At 42.9% G+C, this 16,408-nt stretch overlaps 1 protein-coding gene across 1 annotated transcript in view; it reads left to right on the top strand.

The window, feature by feature from the left end:
- The window catches only part of HECTD4 (HECT domain E3 ubiquitin protein ligase 4), a 426,162-nt gene that overhangs the window by 362,675 nt on the left and 47,079 nt on the right, over positions 1–16,408 (top strand). The window contains exons 4-8 of the mRNA XM_042441405.1: positions 9,386–9,506; positions 10,415–10,543; positions 13,353–13,477; positions 14,821–14,974; positions 16,059–16,159. Coding sequence (XP_042297339.1) covers positions 9,386–9,506; positions 10,415–10,543; positions 13,353–13,477; positions 14,821–14,974; positions 16,059–16,159 — 630 coding nt within the window. The remainder of the gene's footprint in view (positions 1–9,385; positions 9,507–10,414; positions 10,544–13,352; positions 13,478–14,820; positions 14,975–16,058; positions 16,160–16,408) is intronic.

Genomic DNA, 16,408 nt, shown 5'->3' with positions numbered 1-16,408 from the left:
CCGGGATACGAATGCGCCGGGTTACGAATTTTTCGGGATACGAAAAAATCCCATAGGGATTTATTGCTTCGGCTTACGAAGGTTTCTTCGGGTTACGAAAAAACCGCGGCGCTATTTTCCGCCACCGGAGGGCAGCAGAGAGCTATTTTTCCATTAGCGCCTATGGGAATTCGGCTTACGAAGGTATTTCGGGTTACGAAATTAACCGCGGAACGAATTAATTTCGTAACCCGGGGTACCACTGTATAGCCTGCTTATATAACTCTTTAAATGTTGACATAATAGTTGTTGTGTTACCTTCAAATGTGACTGTGTTTGAGAGTGTATTTTTTGTTTTGTTTTGTTTTTTGTTACTGTGAACTGCTTTGAGCGTGGGATTCCCATGCAAAAAGGATATACAAATAAATTGATAATGAGGAGTTGATAATAAAGAGGAAGAAGCACTTGGGATTGCCAGTGAATTGGGGGTGGGGGAGAGAAGGGGAGAACTATATGGAGCAAAATGCCCAAAATGTGAAGGGACGATGAAGGTGGAAATGCCCAAGAGGTTGTTGTGCAGAGGGCTTTCCTATTACTGCTCAGTCACTTACTCTGTCTCCTTCCTACCAAAAAGTCTGGGAAGGAGCAGGAAGCAAAAGGTTCAGCTTCCAGTTCAGTTCACTCTCCCTTGCCTCTTACCTTTAGTTATGCTGAGAAGTTTAGTCTAGATGTAATGTTTAAGCTCCATTTGTGCATAATGCCTATTTCTGAGAAATATGTGAGCTGTCAAGGAATTAATTGTAGGATCTTTGTTTAAAGTTCTGGCTTCGAGTTTGGTGTATAACATATCGGATGGGCAGTTTGCCAGCCGAGTGGATCTTATTGATGCTGCTGGAAGTTCCCTTGGACGTGGTGCTCTTGTTCCTGGTTTAGGTAAGGAATGGGTGTGCATTTCTGATGCAACCTGCTAATGCCCGTAATGCTTCACATGCACTGGAGTATACATTTCTCCAGCCAAAGGAGGAGTAGGACAATAACATTTAGAACACAAGCCATTAAACAGCAAATAAATATAAAATGTGTTGAAACTATATATTAACTTGAAGCAAGTTTTATCAGCCTGTCCCACCAAATCAGATGAACTGGAAAACAAGTAAAAGCTTGAGGGCTGGGAAGGTTCTAGCCTTTGAAATATTCTACTGCTGTTGGCTGTAGGGTTTCTGGCCTTCAGGCCTCCCCAGCCATTGGCTCAACTCCTGGGGTGTTACAGAAGGTACAGTAGCATTCCAACTCCTCAGTAGTAAATATGAGCAATAGCTTCAGGACCAAGCTATTGGTACAAAGGGGTGCAGAGAAAGGTGGAGGCAGTGCTGTCACAACGACGAGTGGCTGTATGTGTTTTTGAGGTGGGAACTGCTGCACTTAGCTCTCTGCATTGGTGTTACGAATGAATAAGAGAGACAGAGAAGGTGCCACCAACCCAAAATGCATTTGTGAATTACAGTACTGTGCATTTCCCCCTGTTTTGCATCCCAGATCCCTTTTGATAAAGAGAGTTCTTGATCCTTTTTGTCCAGGTGCGTGCTACGATGCTATGAATAATATGATCTGGACATGCTCAAATGACTATATTGATCAGTGGTGCAATCCTGGGAACCAGGCTTTCCATTACGTCTGCCAGAGGCTAGGCGTCAGCCATATAATTACGGAGCCAAAAGGTGAGGGGAGCCTCTTCGGTCAGTGCTCTGCACAAAGCACATGTCAGTGAAATGGGAATGGGTATCTTTGATGGATGACTGTTGACTTTAAGCCATGTTGCACCTTACCATTGAATCACATTTTTGTACAAGGATGATGAAGGTGTGTGTGTGTATGTATATATATATAAACAAAACTTATTTTGATAAGAAGCAGGAAAATAATGAGAGTATTTGAAGTTCATGCTACAGTACTTGGGGATAGTTCCTTTGAAATCTGTGGAACTGTGCTGTAAGAAAGTGGTTGACTATTACAGCTCAAGGGATATTGTGCTTTTGAATGTAAACATAAACATTGAAATAATATAATAAAATGATCAACTCATTTGAATATGCAGATGGTCCAGCAGCACCCCTACCCATATACATATACATGTGTGTGTGTGTGTTATTCCTGGTTGTTTGCAACTGCACACCTAACCTCAGTCTCTGCTACTGGGGCTTCACTGAGGAGACTTTTGCATACAAAACTATATAATTTTTGGGCTGGTACAAGTAGAAATCACAAAAAATGGGTGACACCCTTCACAGCCCCTTTCTGACAATAACTTGAAATGCTTCCATTATTGTTCTAGGAGATGCCATAACCACAAATGAGGTTATCAATCAATTACTGCACCATGTTGGTGCGATGTGTATCCATCAGCTCAACCTCCTGGCAGCAAGTAGCAACCTTCCCATCACAAATTTTCTGGGCAAGCAGCACCCGATTGAAGCCCATCATCTCAGCAGCATCTGTGACATTATGGAGAAAGCCATGGTCAATGGTGACACATGCATTATTCATTGCATCCTGGTGGTCTTCCAGGTGTGTACATGTGTCGTGGGCACATTTTCAGTTGTGTTTACTTGGAGTTGCACAGTCCCAAAGTTATGGTCTGCTTCAGGGTTTATGGAGTCAGAATGGTGGCAGTGGTGGCTGAATTCTCTGTCAATTTTTGAATGTTTTCATGAGGCATTCTTGATAAATCCCTCCATTGATGGAAAATGCTATGGAATTGAGTTACCCCTCTTAGCACCATAAACAAATAAAATCATAGAATCATAGAGTTGGAAGAGACCGCACGGGCCATCCAGTCCAACCCCTGCCATGCAGGAATCCAATCAAAGCATCCCCAATAGATGGCCATCTAGCCTCTGCTTAAAGACCTCCAAGGAAGGAGACTCCACTACACTCCGGGGGAGTGTGTTCCACTGTCGAACAGCCCGACTGCAGGAAGTTCTTCCTAAGTTGAGGTGGAATCTCTTATCCTGAAGCTTGCATCCATGTTCCGGGTCCTGTTCTCTGGAGCAGCAGAAAACAGTTTGCTTCCCCTCAATATGACATCCCTTCAAATATTTAAACAGGGCTTCATATCACCTCTTAACCTTCTCTTCTCCAGGCTAAACATCCCCAGCTCCTGAGTCGTTCCTCATAGGGCAAGGTTTCCAGACCTTTCACCATTTAGTCGCCCTCCTTTGGACACATGGCTCCAGTTTCTCAATGTCCTTTTGAATTGTGGTGCCAGAACTGGGACACGTATTCCAGGTGGGGCCTGACCAGAGCAGAATAGTGGCACTATTACTTTCTTGATCTAGACACTATACTTTTATTGATGCAGCCTAAAATTGCATTGGCCTTTTTAGCTGCCACATGCACTGTTTACTCATGTTCAACTTGTGGTCTACTTGGACTCCCAGATCCCTTCACATGTAGGTTTCATTCAGCCAGGTGTCCCCCATTCTATATCTGTGCATTTATTTTTCTGCCCTAAGTGCAGTACCTTACATTTCTCTGTGTTGAATTTCATTTTGTTAGCTTTGGCCCAGCTTTCTGCATCAGATCATTTTGAATGTTTGATCCTGTCCTCTGGAGTATAGCTATTCCTCCTAATTTGGTGTCATCTGCAAATTTGATAAGATGCTCCAATCCCGTCATCCAGGTCATTGATAAAGATGTTGAATAGCACTGGGCCCAGGACAGAGCCCTGTGGGACCCCACTGGTCATTTTTCTCCAGCTAAAAAGAGCCATGTGGGGCATCCTTTGGGTTCAGCCAGTCAACACAATTACAAATCCATGTAACGTTACTTTGTCTATCCACATTTACCAGCTTGTTTGCAAGAATGTCATGGGAAACCTTGTCAAAGGCCTTACTGAAATCAAGATATACTATATCCACAGCATTCCCTTCATCTACCAAGCTGGTAACTTATCAAAGAATGAGATAAGATTTGTCTGGCATGACTTGTTTCGCTGAACCCATGTTGACTTTTTGTGATTATGCATTGCCTTCTAGATGTTCACAGACCTCTGTTTAATGATCTGCTCCGAACTTTCCTGGTATTGATGTCAGACTAACTGGACAATAATTGTTGGGATCCTCTTTCTTCCCCTTTTGGAAGATGGGGACAACGTTTGCCCTCTTCCATTGCTGCTGGGATTTCTCCGTTTCCAGGAGTTTTCAAATATGATGCCAAGACTCCGATATTACATTTGCCAGTTCTTTTAGTACCTTGGATGTAGTTCATCTGGTCCTGGAGACTTAGGCCTGTTACAGACAGCCAAAATAAAGCTGCTTCGAGTCACAGTGGACTTATGGTGTTTCAATGATGCATGTGTCCTAAGAGTCCAGAAGCCATACCAAAACCATGTTCCAGTCCTTAGGGCTGAAGTGTGGCTTGGTGCGACTTCTGGACTCTTTGGACGCATGCATCATTGAAAACACCATACCTCCACTGTGACTCGAAGCAGCTTTATTTTGCTGTCTGTAACAGGCCTTAAATTCATTTAGATTAACAGGTATTCTTCTACTATCTCTTTACTTATTCTGTGCTGAAATTCCCCTATTCTGTCCTCTGCTCCATTATCCTCAGTTGAGCACCCTTTTCCTTTTCTGAGAAGACTGAGGCAAAGAAGGTGGTGAGTAATTCTGCCTTTTCTCTGTCTTCTGTTAGCATTTTGCCATCTCTGCACGCAGTGGCCCTACCGTTTCTCTTCCTTTTGCTGCGGACATATCCAAAAATCCCTTTTTATTCTTTTTAAAATCTCTAGCAAGCCTGAGTTCATTCTGCGTTTTAGCTTTTCTGACTTTACCCCTACAATGCCTGCTATTTCTTTGAATTCCTTTTTTGTGATTTCCCCCTTTTTCCATTTCTTATACATGTTCCGTTTCAAACTTAGCTCTGTGAAATTCCTTGGTCATCCATCCTGGTTTCTTGAGACACCCCCATTTTTCTTTCCACTGGAACTGTTTGAGATTGTCCTCAGTATCTCTCTTTTGAGAAACTCCCATCCGTCCTGAACTCCCGTCCCTTTTAGTATTTCTGACCACGGGATCACTCTCATACTTCTCTAAGTTTACTGAAATCCGCTCTCCTAAATCTAGAATGCATGTCTGACTCTGCCGGCTTCTCCTTTCCATTGTATAACAAACTCCAGGAGAACATGGTCACTTCCACCTAAGAATCCCACCACTGCACCTCATTAACCAAGTCATCCTTGTTGGTTAGGATCCGATCCAAAATAGCTGACCCCTTGTTGCCTCTTCCACCTTTTGGACAATGAAATTGTCTTCCAGGCAAGTGAGGAATTTGCTAGACCTTGAGGATTTTGCTGAGTTTGACTTCCAACAAATATCAGGATAGTTGAAGTCGCCCATAATACTACATCTCTCTTTTCTGACTGTGTGATCTTTAGAAAGATATCATCCAATTCCTCAGTCTGACTTGGGGGTCTGTAGTAGACTCCCACCGTAACACCTTGTTGTTTCCCTCCCCTTTGATTCTTATCCAGATGCTCTCCACCTGGCTTCCATGATTGATGTCTTGGATTTCTTCACTGGTGTAAATATCTCTGACATATAGTGCTATTCCTCCTTCTTCCTGTTGGCCTGTTTCCTTAAAAGGTTATACCCCTCTATTTCCACACCAATCATGAGACTCATCCCACCAGGTTCAGTGATCCTATTATATCATATTTGCTTTGTTGTACTAGGAGTTCAAGTTCATCTTGCTTATGTCCCATGCTCTGTGCATTAGTGTAGAGACGCAGAGCACGGGTCCCATTTACTTGCTGCTGTGCAAGATTTTTTAGACTCCCACTGTTGGATCCTTGCACTTTTTTTGTTTCCTCTAGGTCTGTTGACTATTTCTTCAGCCCTTTCGCCTTCCTTAATATTGTCTCCCTCCTCACGGAACTCAGTTTAAAATTGAGCAAAGTCTAACTTGAGCATCTTTTGGAAGCCTTGGGAGACCATTTGTTTGGGTTGTCCTGTGTAGTCTCAGTGTTAAGTAGCAAAAGCAGGAGATTCTAATATCACGTTAAACTGTCTTTCTTGGTGGGTCCATTGTGCTTTGCTCCCTACTTGAGCTGCTAGAATTATCTATACTATAGCAATAATGAGGATATGAATCACCAGAATACATTATTCTTTTTGATGATTTTTCATTTCTATCTCCACCCACCCCAATGGTTGTCCTTGCGGTGGTTTTTTAAATTCTTCTTCAGCCCACAAACCGAGAGAACCGGGATATTGTGAGACGATCTGGCCTCTTGCTATGGCAGTTGCTGATGGCACCAGTGGACAGATCAGCCCTGAAATTCAGAAGGAAGTCTGTCTGGCCATCAGGTGTGTTGTCTTAACTCATCCCAAATAAATCAGAAGTTCTATAACCATTGTAAAGATATTCTGTGAAAGCTTCTAAAGCCTCAATCAATAAGAAATCAGAAGGCCACCATTCAGATCTCATTTTGCTAATATATCTGCACTGTCTGGAGCAGAGGTACAAGTCAACCACAGTCTTAGTAGTGTTGTTAGACTGCTGGGAGTTGCAGTAAGTGTCATGTAAATTATGGCGCTATATAAATAACTTAGTATAGTAGTAGTAGTAGTAATAATTCCTGCCCCAGTCTGAAGCTTAAAACTTCTATCTTTTTGTCTTTTGTCTTTTTGCCAAAGCAAAGAGACTGTACAGTATAACTGTGCATTCTTGCTAGGATAATCCAATAACACGCTTCTCAAGGAAAAGAACATTTGTCTCAGTATTTGTTAGGAGATTAAATGGGACACGTTCCAAAACTCAGAACAGATCTTCCAGAATGACTTGCATGCCTCTTATGAGCTCCTGGAGTTAGTAGTAATTTCTTTTGATGTGAAGCGTGTTTTTCCAGCCTGTTGATTATTTTTCTTGCTGTTTTTAATATTAGGAAAACGTTAACTAATGGTTGAATTACATGACCAGGTCATTGCATCTGAAAGTGTTTCAAGAATTTCCTTGAACCGAATAGAGGTATAGAACTGAGTCCTCTTAAAAATATACCCACTTGGTTTGCCCTGGTGACTCAATGTGGGGGACTCAGGTTTCAACTACCTCCTGGGGTACTGCGTGGGTTTGGTCAGCTCTTCAGCCTTGGATCCTTCTGTACGAAATGAGCGAATGGTGATTTGCTGGATGGGTGATAGTTACAAAAGGGAGTGTAAAGTGCTTTAAGAACTAAAAGCATATCTAGAAATGGCAGGCGTAAGGTAAGGCTGCAGCTAAAATGTAACAATACATGTAGCAAGGTGTTTCAGATGAGATTTTATTGTGCAAATGTCCTGTCCCATCCATGCAATTTTGATGGATCCAGGCATTCCATCTGCACTTGTAACTCTCGTGTTTTGTCATTGCTTCTTTATCAAAAGCTTATGCTACAAGTTTGTTAGTCTTTAAGATAGCAACAAGACCCATGGTAAAAATATTTTCCCCTTTTTCTCTTTTAAGGTCTGGTCTAAACATCCTGTATCCTGGAGAAGTAGAAATCAATAACTTGCTGAAACTGGTCTAACGGAGGTATGAGTTTTCAAAAATGTTGGTGAAAATGCATTTGTTAATGAAAAGTTTGTGATCCAGAAAGCAGAGACTGCTGCCACATTAAATGAAAACAATTTTCCCTGTATTATCAATCACACAACAGCCCCTATCTAACCAGCTTCTCCTATGAATGATTCCTTACAGGAGAGAGAACAGTGGGCTGGCCAGCTCGCGTGTGATCTGACTAACCTGGCAGAGCAACTTCAACAACAGATTTGGCAGCGAAGATGATGAGAATTACAGGTAAATGATGCATGTCTTCTTACATATTGGGGGCATAATGTAAGGTGCACATTCTGAAGCTTTTGAGGAGGAGACTTTTAAGAGTTGCTTAGGTGCACTGAATGAATGACTTCATTTGTATGGTGATAAATGACTAATTTATAGAAGCAACGAAAATATACCACAGCTTCTCGGTAAGGAGAACTAAAAAACAAATAGACCATCAGTTTAAAATGGAAAGATTATAGAGTACATCATATCCATGTTGTCTGGGCTCTTAGGTTATTGTGATACAGGAGGAAAAAATTACTTCTGTTAATGAAAAGTAGCTTAGGCCCGTTACAGACGGGCTAAAAGTATGCACAGAGTGCGTACTAGGGTTAAGACGGGGCGGTGCTCCGCACTGCCCTAACCCTAGTGCGGCGCGGTGCGCGCAAAATGATAGCAGCCGTTCCACACAGCCGCGCCATCGATACGTCACGACCGCGCCACCTCCAATGAGGCGGCGCGGTTGTGAGTATTGGAGTCGCGGCGAGGGCCTAGGGCGCCTTCCGCAACCCCGGAAGGAGCCCGTTTCGGAGCTCCTCAGACGGCTGCGCCCAGCGGACCAAAGGAGAAAGGGGCCAAATGGCCCTTTCTCCTTCTCCCTGCCGCGCAGGGTGTCCTTGGGGCTTGAAGCCCCAAGGACACCCCTTTCCAGGCTGTGGGGAAGGGGCCTTTGCCGCTCCCTGCAGCCCGGAAAGCGGCGGATCGGGGCCTCAGCGGCTGGCCGGCGGGCGCTGAGGCCCCAATCCGGCGGGGAAAGGTGCGCCTACAGGCCGCCCAAAGGGGCGGTATGTAAAGCGCCTTAACATCTAAGTAATAGGACACACAATACATTTCTGCTCTGCCATTGAAACTAAGTCTCTCCCAATACCATGATGAAATTTACACTGTTAATGAGTATATGTAATACTGTATACGTAATATGTAATACTGAGCCTTTAAAACCAGTCGGGGTAGGAATATGCCAACATCCTGGGGTTAAGCAGTCCATAAGGATGTGGCTACTACAGACAAGGCCCCCTCTCTTGTGTTTGCCAGCCTAATGCCATCTTAGCAGCAAATGGCAACTGTGCTCTGGCTCCAGTCTTAGAACCTGCAGGTCTGTACGGGCGCAAACAGTCTTTCAGGTAACCTGACTTCAATTTATTTGGGAGTTTCATTGGACCAGGAAATGCACTGGCAACTCATGCAGCAAATTACTTAAGGTACTTTAGTTTTCCAGAATCTTTTGTCCTGCAAACACCAATGGAGTTTGGAACTCAGAACATTGAATGTGTCAGTAGACACACCCTTTGTATGACTGCTCTTGAAAATCCTATTTTTGAATGGTTTTTTGTGGGGAGAAGGAACATTGTCTTTGAATATGCAGAACCTTTCTTCAGGCCTTGGCCCACCTAAGTGATATAAACAAAAAGACAGGAGTCTGTTTTGTACTAGGCATTGCTTCTCTCTGAGTGAAACATTTAGCGTACTGCAGTTTGCACATGAATGTATTGGCATTCCATGGTAAGCCCTCACCATTTCACCATGTCTTTCCTGCATTTTAAAGACTAAACGATGAACTTTTGCACTACATTCTCAAGATTGTTGTTCGCGAATCTTGTATCTTAATCACCAAGTGCCAAACAGTATCCAGAGATGAATTTCAAAGGCTCCTCTCAACTGTGCCTGTGAGTAATGCCTCCTAGCTGGCTCTTCTTCAAAAGGGCTGTTCTTTTGTGGGTACCGTCATGATAGGGGTAGAGCTGGAGACTTGGCAGTATTTAAGGTAGGACTAGGGTGGGGGGAATGCATGCCAGGCAACCTCTTTTTGCAGCCCCTCAAAGTTGCCTGGGCCCACTCAAAGCCCCTAGTCATCCCACCCCCAAATTTAAGAGAGGGTTATAAAAATGCTCCCAAAAGGTTAATCCTGGAGTCCCTGAGAAACAGCAGATGAGCTTTAACCTTGCACCCAGACCTCCCCAAAGCACAAAAATTACACCTAGAACATTTCTAGGTGTGATTTTCCAATGCTTTTTGGCAGAAAATGGGGTGTTGTGTCCCATCACAGGTGTGCAGTGGTGAAAACTGGACCCTGCCTCAGTTCTCCCCACCACCTCCTTTTTTGTGTGTGTTCTTTTTTTGGTGTTTGGGTGGCAAAAATGATACCTGCCAAACATTCCAGGTGAGATTGCAAACTTGGAAAGGGAGGACTTCCATGTGACCTGTGTCTGATAATTGTGCGAGTGGTTGTGCAGTTTTGACATTTAGGTTAGTGCTTGTTTGTACCCGTTGAATTCAGTAGCCCAGCCTTTTAAACAGTTAGACAGGTAAAGAGACCATCAAACTATGTATCTGCTGGGCAAAATCTAGTAGTTTTCAACACATCTTCCACATCTTAACATACCTTCTCTTACATTCTTATAATGCATTGCTTGTTGTGTCAGTCTAGCAAGAGAATAATGTAACATTTCTGTTGTATCTATCCTTGTTGGTACTCTTCCTCCATATTTCAAAAATAGCACACAGCTTTTTCTGTACTGATTGTGTAACTGAAGTGTTGAGACGATAATGCCAATGATGCTCATTTATATTAAAGGCCGCCTCCTCCTGCCTGCGATATCTGATGGCCGTACAGAACCATCTTCTGAGTAATACAATTTTGATTAAGCCTGACGAAAACGATGACAGTGACAGCTCCTTGCAGGGAGAGACATTGAAGGTACAGGTAAACACCAAGATTAAATTCCACTATCTCTTTCGACAGCCTTTGCTCTCTTCCGGCCCTTGTATCTCTGCAGTTCAGCTGATGGGTATATCTTCTCTGTGCTGTCTTGTCACTTCTTGTTGTCTCTCTGTGTAATTCTATGACAGAAATCTACAACTGTGCTTCAACCAAAATTCTCCAATAGCTCTTCTTATCCCAGTATCCTTTGTACTTTGCAACATATAACTGAGCTCTCCCTGTCAACTTCATTCAGGTTGCAGTTTAGGAAATGCAGTGGAGACCACTTGTTGTTCCATCACCACAAGGTTCAGCCTGCTTACAATTGTTCCTCAGAAGTTCCTCTCTTTCAGGCCAACTGTCAAGCTCCACACTAAATGGCTTTCAGTATCACTAATTCAGCAGCCTGGCTTACCATTTATAGATACACCTTCCTTAGTCTGATGCTCTCCAGATCTGTTGGACATTGACTCCCTTCATCTTGGCTGGGGACATAGGAGGAGTTGCAGTCCAGCCCATCTGGAGAGCACCAGATTGCAGAAGGCTCATCTATTCCAAAGCCCCCCCCCCCCCCTCTTTTTTTTAGTAAAAGATTTTTTTTTTTTTTTCTAATAGCATGCTTGTTGTAATATGTTGTTTGACCAGAGTTTGGGAGTAGTTACTTGTTTGAATTACAACTTTGTGGTCAAAACAAGTAAAATTTCCAAGTGTTGATTTTGCCACATAAGGACATCTCAAGACTGCTTCTTTTTCTGCACTTGTAAACTATAATCAGTTCTTTCCCCCCTTGCCTTGGCTTGCTCTAAGCCAACTCAATCAACCCTGTTTTACTTAACCTGGCTCAGACTTGGTTGCTAGTAGAATGTTATTCTAGATGTTTTCATCTTTGTGGCCCCCTTGTGCATAGCTGAGTGACTTGGTTCAAGAACTGTTGTGCTTTAACTGAGCCGCTGAGTATTTCCAAAAGGGAAAGCCATCTCTGTCTGCAAAAATCTAGCATTTCATTTACTTTAAAACTGGAATGGACCACTAGTTGTAGTACTGCAAACAGTGAATCAGTTTTCAGCAAAGCTCTGGCTTGATAGGAATTCTGGCAACCCAACTGCATTTCCCCTCAATCTATTAGTCACTAGAATAAGGTAAAACTCACTTCTGTGGAGGGCTGGGCTACTTTTCAGGTCAGTTTTGCATCTTCTACCTTGGCAGCTTGTGTTTTGAGGGGGCAGGGTCTAGAGCACAATGGGATCAGTCCATGTCTGGTGGTGCCATTTTGTTTCTAGGTCTATCAATCTCCTTTTGCCTCTTTGTTGGTGTATTTATATACTTGTCCTTAGGCACGTTGGTGAATGTATGGAGTAAATGCTAAATGTGTCCATGCCGTCTCTCATCCTGCAAACGCGTTTTGTTTTGTTGTTGGTTTTTTTCTCAGTTTCTCTCTACAGTTGCTATCATCCTCTCTTCCCTTCTAGGACTGTTCTGCTCCTTGTCTGGCCAGCAGACAGGGCTGGATTAACCATTCTGATAAGTACTCTACAGAGCCCAGGCCCAGCCTGCTCAGAGTCCTTTCTATGCTATAACTAACTGGAGTTTCCCAAATGGAAAAAAAAAGTGGGTGTCATCTTTTCCCCTGCTCTTAAAAACCCACTGCAGCTAAGAATAAGAATGGCCATTCCCACCAGGAAACTTCAACCATGCTCCCAGCAGTAGATAAATATGCAGTAATGCTGCTGTCTCCAGTATAAGTAGTGTCCAGTAAAAGATTTTGCCAGCTGAGAAGGATGGCTGGAGAGAAGTAAGGGAGTATCTCTCTGTGTGTCTGCATGCATTTGTGCCCATTAAGGCTTGTTGGTCCAATAAAAAAATAATATATTCATTATATGATTTTTTCCCCTCAAAATTATTGAATGTGCAGCAGTTTACACATGAGTAAGAGTAATAATTCCAGAAGGAAAATCCTTCACTTCCTTGTTTTCTACCTCTTGGAAGAGGCATTTTGCCCATTTTGCTGTGTGTCTGGCAGAGGTGATAGAATGCCTCTTCTAAGATGTTACCCACCTCTGGTATTTTTCCTAAGAACTTGTATTTTAAAACAGTTAAACTGTGTAAACTGCGTCACATTCAATAATATCTTACCCATAGGCAATTACGCAGTCAGTGTGGGTCAATTAGTTAATCAAACTGTTTTACAAACTCAGATGTTGTGGCCCAGGTGCTAGTTTTTGTAAAAGAACATAGGCAGATGTTGTGGCACATCCAGACTGATTGAAAAGACCAGAAAATTCCAGATTATGTTCCTGATTTCCCCCCAATTATATCCCAGGATATTTTCTGTCAGCTCCCAGGACAGTCAAAGACTTTTTATACCAGCTCCCCAGGTTCATTTATTTGAACCCAGCATAAAACCGGAAAGAACAGGAATGAAATCTTGGACTTTTCAATCAGTCTGGATGTGTCAGAGATTCTAAGAAAAATAGCTTGACAGGAGTTCTGTCTCCTTTCATCCTATCTGCTTGATAAGGAGCTTCAAGTCCGGTTGGAGTGTTCATTTCCTCCCAAGTACCTAGAGGTATCTTCTGTTGTTTCAGAAAAGATCCTGTTAACTTAACCTTTTAAAATCTCAGGCTGGACAAGCCTCAGCCTTGGAGGGATGTGCTGATGTCAGGGCTCATTGTCATGACCATCACATTAACTTCAGAAGCCCATGGTTATTTTGTTGTTGTTATTATTTCTTTATTTGTTTAACTGATGGGTTGTAAAAGCTGGTTGTTCCCTTGGCTGTATAATCAGAATTGTTTTCCTTTTTTGTGCCTAGGAGCTTAAGGCCAGTATCTTGGCTCTGGCTACACAAATCTTGACAGGATGCGATGAGGTCCTAGAAATGCTGCAGCAAGTCACTACTGCTCTTATAAATAGTGATATTCCAGACAGGGAGCACAGGTGAGACTGTTTACAATATCTGTTGTGAAGGTTTCCTATCATGAAGAGACGTAATCACTCAAGACATGTTGTTGTTGTTGTTGTTGTTGTTGTTGTTAATTGCCATCAACTCAGCTTTGACTTACAGCAACCCCATGAATGAAAGACTTCCAAGAACCTGAGCGATCAAGAACCTTGCTCAGGTCTTGCAAACTCAGGTTGACGGTGGCTTCCTTGATTGATTCTATCCACCTGTAATGCAGTCTTTCTTTGTCCTACTGGCTATTAAATATTTTACTTATTTAATTTCTATCCCACTTTTCTTCCAAATGGGGCTCAAAGCTACCTTCCACATTATTGAGTAAATTGTCTGCTCCAGTGTCATGATAAGACCAAAGTACAACAGCCTCAGTTTAGTCATCTTGACTTCTAGAGACAGTTAATGTCTCATTTGTTTATGGATCCATTTATTTGTCTTTTTAGTAGTCCAGGGTGTCCATAGAACTCTCTTCCCACACTGTTATGCATTCAGTATGGTTTTAACCTATTGAAATTGATTTTAGCTGTATTACAGCCATACATAGAAATTAGAAATACAGCCCACCTGCTGCCTTTGGTGTTTAATGCTATAGGCACCTTATAGCTGGCTGCAGTGGGACAAAGCAAAAATGCACAATGCTCAGCTACTTTGAGCCTTCTGGAAGAGATGACAGAACAGATTGTGCTTCCTTTGTGCTCTGTAGTCTCTGTGCAAGTGGCATTAGGGTAGAATGTTCTTGCTGGAAAAGCAAGCAAAATCCCCGCAGCTGGTCTTTCTCTATTAAATGGGGCCAAGCTGCTCTTCCCCATGGTGTTCATCCTGAAAAGAAGAGGGCAACCTCCCAGGGGCCCGTGTTCTCTGGCTACTAAACAGATAATAATGATAATAATAATAATAATAATAAATAAAATTTTATTTATATACCGCCCTTCCTTCGATCAGGGCGGTGAACAATCCAGTGAAACACAATACATAAACAAGAAACAATATACACAATTACAAATATTAAAAACATCTTAAAAACCCAATCAGCCATCCGTCTTGCCGACAGTGGAGGGAGGAAAGCCATCTGGATCTTCACTCGGGGAATGCAGTTCGAAATAGAAGTATCAGTGAGTGAAAGTTAGGAGCTACCAGCTGCTCTGAGGATCAGCAGTAGAGATACTGTTGCACTTACAGAGATGATAGATGGTCCCTAATACATCTTCTTTATGGAGGAAGCCAGACGTATATTAGGGATCAGCAGGAGAGGTCATGCTAAAGTGAGGCTGGTGTGGTAGGACAAGAACTAGATGAATTAAATCCAGGGGGCATCTCGTTTCAGATTAAAGGGCCTGGAGCAGGTGACCAAAGCCACCATGCTGGGCCACTTGCTCCCAGTATTGCTGACGTCACTGATGCATCCCAACCTCCAGACCTTGACTATGGCTGATGCTCTGATGCCTCAGTTGGTGCAGCTGGTTCTTTACACAAGCCAGGTATGGCCTTTGTGGGTTTCTTAAACTTCTGGTATGTCCCCAGTTAGGATGACCTGTCTTGTTGCAACCTTAATGGGAAACAGCAATATTCATGTTTCAGCTTGTCATGTTTATTGATCCGGTAGAATGCCTTAGGTGTTTATGATGTGGGTGTATCTTTATTCTCTTAAAACAGACACCATCATTGATTTTTCTATTTGGAAGCCCCCTGACATTTTGGCAGAATTTACCCTTTCACAACCATAGCTTGGAATATTACTTGAAAAATGTAATGTGTTACGTATTAAATAGCTAGAGTGCTCCCAGATGATGTAGCACTCATGCACCTTTCTTCACAAGGCTATTAAGCACTCCCAGGAAAGTTCATGAAGCACTGTTAACCTTGTAGAAGAGCTGTGCATGTCCCATGTGGCCTGCATTTTGGTTGAAAAGAAAGGGGGGAAAGCCCAACAATAAGGTTATTTGCAGGGGAGATGGCATGTACAAAAACAGCACTGGTTGCATAACAAGTACAATGGTAGTATCATCACTAAAACTTGTAAAAGTTACTTTTTCTTTCATTGGTCCAAAATGAAGCATTACAAGTAAATTTGTTACTCTTAATGTATTACTGCTACTTTGTGGTTTGCATGACTCTCACTTAATACATGGGCAGTTGACCCATATGAGTAAGTTCAGAGATGGCCATCACTCACAGTTACAGATAAGCAACCTGTTCTTTGAAGCTCTGTTGAGAATGCATTAAGGTTACTTTGCTTCCATAACATTTCACAAAAACGTAACTGGATTGCCTGTTTTTACAAAGGCCAACTCACAATGGTGTTCTGTGGAGTGCAGTTCAAGACCAGAACCAGAAAGTCCATCTTGCTCCTTCCAGTTGAATAATCTGGAACTGGGGTGAAGGTGGGGTTGTGCCATCCTTGAGGGCAATAGGGAGGCAAAAGGATTGACAGGACATCACTACCAAGAAGTGGGGCATGCTCATGCTCTCTGATTCTCCAGTAATTTCTTTCTCCCCAATTGTGCAATAACATTGTCTACACAACTTTCTTAATAAGCCAATCACCTGTGTGTTGTGTTGCAGACTGCCTTGTTGCTGAAAACCCAGTCTCCTCTTTTCTCCGAAGCTGGTGCTTCTCCCAGTGGGGTCTGTGAACAGAGGAGCAAGCTGATTCCTGATGAGAGGTGATTAACTTACCATCATCCAACTTTCCTTTGACACTCAACATTAACTGTTTTAATAGCCGGAAGCACAATTTTCATGTCTGTCTCTCTCATCTGTCTCAGAGGCGAGGAACTCTGTGGTATTAGCATTACATTGCTCTGTAAAATTGGCGTGGGACAGACCGTCCAAAAAGGACAGTCTCCCGGCACCTAGTTTTGGTCTGTGGGGAAGCTGCAGCCTCCAGACTGCGAGACGTTCCTGCGGACCAA

The sequence above is a fragment of the Sceloporus undulatus genome, chromosome 10 (genome assembly GCF_019175285.1).
Source record: "Sceloporus undulatus isolate JIND9_A2432 ecotype Alabama chromosome 10, SceUnd_v1.1, whole genome shotgun sequence".
NCBI classification, from domain to species: Eukaryota; Metazoa; Chordata; class Lepidosauria; order Squamata; family Phrynosomatidae; genus Sceloporus; species Sceloporus undulatus.
This window is presented reverse-complemented; position numbering and strand designations above follow the sequence as displayed.